This window comes from Eubalaena glacialis, chromosome 3 (genome assembly GCF_028564815.1).
Source record: "Eubalaena glacialis isolate mEubGla1 chromosome 3, mEubGla1.1.hap2.+ XY, whole genome shotgun sequence".
NCBI classification, from domain to species: domain Eukaryota; kingdom Metazoa; phylum Chordata; class Mammalia; order Artiodactyla; family Balaenidae; genus Eubalaena; species Eubalaena glacialis.
In genome coordinates this window covers 32077256-32079009 of record NC_083718.1, presented here as the reverse complement: position 1 = coordinate 32079009, position 1754 = coordinate 32077256, and the positions used below count along the sequence as shown (strand labels likewise).

Genomic DNA, 1754 nt, shown 5'->3' with positions numbered 1-1754 from the left:
TCTACCCTAGGCAGGTGCTGGTCACCTATTCTTGACTCTTGATGGGCATTCAGGAAGTTACAGCAAGAAGTGTTTCACAAATGGTATCTGATACAGTCTAGTTAAGATTAATGGGGAATAAAAGTAATTTGCTTAGAAATAATTATCCATAGATCTAAAGTCAACAAAAGTCTCTACAACAAAAAATACATAATTTTGGGGGGGGGGAGGAGGCTTGAAATAGAAAACACTTTCACATTAATTGTTCTTTTCATATACTTCAAATTTGTACTTAATGCCTTTCTCCTCCTGGACATCAGAAGGAACACCTGGATATTCTGGGATAAGTTTATATTTTTCCAAATCAATTTCTGGAAAAAATGTGTCACTTTCAAATTCCTGCATGATCCTTGTCACAAATAGTCTAAGATGGCCCGGCTTGTTCATGGCTTCCTTATAAACAGAACTGCCTCCCACTATCCAGACCATGTCCACTGTATTTGTTAATTCTGGTTGCTCAATAAGTTTTAAGGCACCATCCAGACTTTTGGCAAGAAAATGAGCTCCCTGTGGAGGTTCCTTGAGTTCTCTACTGAGAACTATATTAATTCTGTCCTTTAAAAGTCGATTCTTCTCTGGAATGGAGAACCAGGTTTTCCTACCCATAATCACCAAATTCTGTTTACCTTCTACTGAAGAGGTTGTGGTCATTCTTTGGAAATACCTGTATTCATTCAGGTACCTGAGCGGGGGCCAGGGCAGGTCCCCGTTCTTGCCGATGCCCATGTTCTGGGACACAGCGACGATGCAGTTTAGCGGACGAACCATGATAGCTGCAGAAAACACTTCCGAGCTAGCACGTCACACTGACTTGAGAAATTTCTGACCATTATTTTTCCAAGTAATTTGTCTGCCCCATTTTTCTTTTCTTTCTTTATGAGACTCAAATTACATGTATATTAAATCTTTTCATATTGTTCCATAAACCCCTGCAACTCTATTTTTTTACATATCAATATTTTTTCTCTCTCTTCTTAAGATTGGATAATTTCTATTAATGTATCCTCAAGTTTGTTGACTCTTTCCTCTGTCATTTCCATTCTGCTGTTAAGTTCCTCCAGTAACATTTTTATTTTAAAGATTGTATTTTTGAGTTCTAGAATTTCTTTTGGTGGTTTTATATAGTTTCTGTTTTTCTGCTGAGATTTCTTATGTTTCTATTGATTAATAAGCTTCTATTCCTTTACATCATTGAGCATAGTTACAGTAGCTATTTAAAAATCTTGTTTGCTAATTCCAACATTTGGATAATCTTGAGGATAGTCTATTGACTTTTTTTCCCCTTAAGAATGGTTCAAGTTTTCTAGTTTCTTCATATGTCGAGTAATTTTGGATTGTATCCTGGACATTGTGAATGAATTCTGTTATATTCCCTCCAAAAGACAGGTTCTGTTTGTTTAAGCAGGCAATTAACCTAGTTGGACTCGAACTGAAAATTCTGTCTTGGATAGCAGCTCAAAACTTAGTTCAGTTCTTTTATCTTTAGCTGGGCTGTTTTCAGTCACTAATAAGTGATTCAGAGATCAGCCAGAGACTGGGGCAGGGTTTACAGAGAGTATGGTCTCCCCCTCTCTCTGGCTTCTTAATTTTTAGCCCTTCATTTTCCAGTGGCTCTTGTTGCCCCAAACTCTGTTTCTGTTTCTCCAGGCCAGAAAGTCAGCTAGTTTTCTATTAAAGTGTTAGCCATCCCCCCCATGCCCTTAACAAATGGAAAC

At 37.6% G+C, this 1754-nt stretch overlaps 1 protein-coding gene across 2 annotated transcripts; it reads right to left on the bottom strand.

The window, feature by feature from the left end:
* Positions 1–203: 203 nt before the first annotated feature.
* LOC133087801 (dihydrofolate reductase-like) lies at positions 204–834 on the bottom strand. Of its 2 annotated transcripts, XM_061185433.1 has the most exons (2): positions 722–805; positions 204–665 (listed from the first exon to the last, which is right to left on the bottom strand). In XM_061185433.1, the coding sequence occupies exon 2, from the start codon at positions 643–645 to the stop codon at positions 238–240; it is 408 nt and encodes a 135-aa protein (XP_061041416.1). In that variant the 5' UTR covers positions 646–665; positions 722–805; the 3' UTR covers positions 204–237. The 2 variants fall into 2 exon arrangements, with proteins under 2 accessions (XP_061041416.1, XP_061041415.1); XM_061185432.1 differs by having other exon boundaries at positions 204–834.
* Positions 835–1754: the final 920 nt, after the last annotated feature.

Excerpts from the sequence above, each read along its gene's own strand:
- LOC133087801 (XM_061185432.1), bottom strand. The coding sequence starts at position 807 with ATGGTTCGTCCGCTAAACTGCATCGTCGCTGTGTCCCAGAACATGGGC.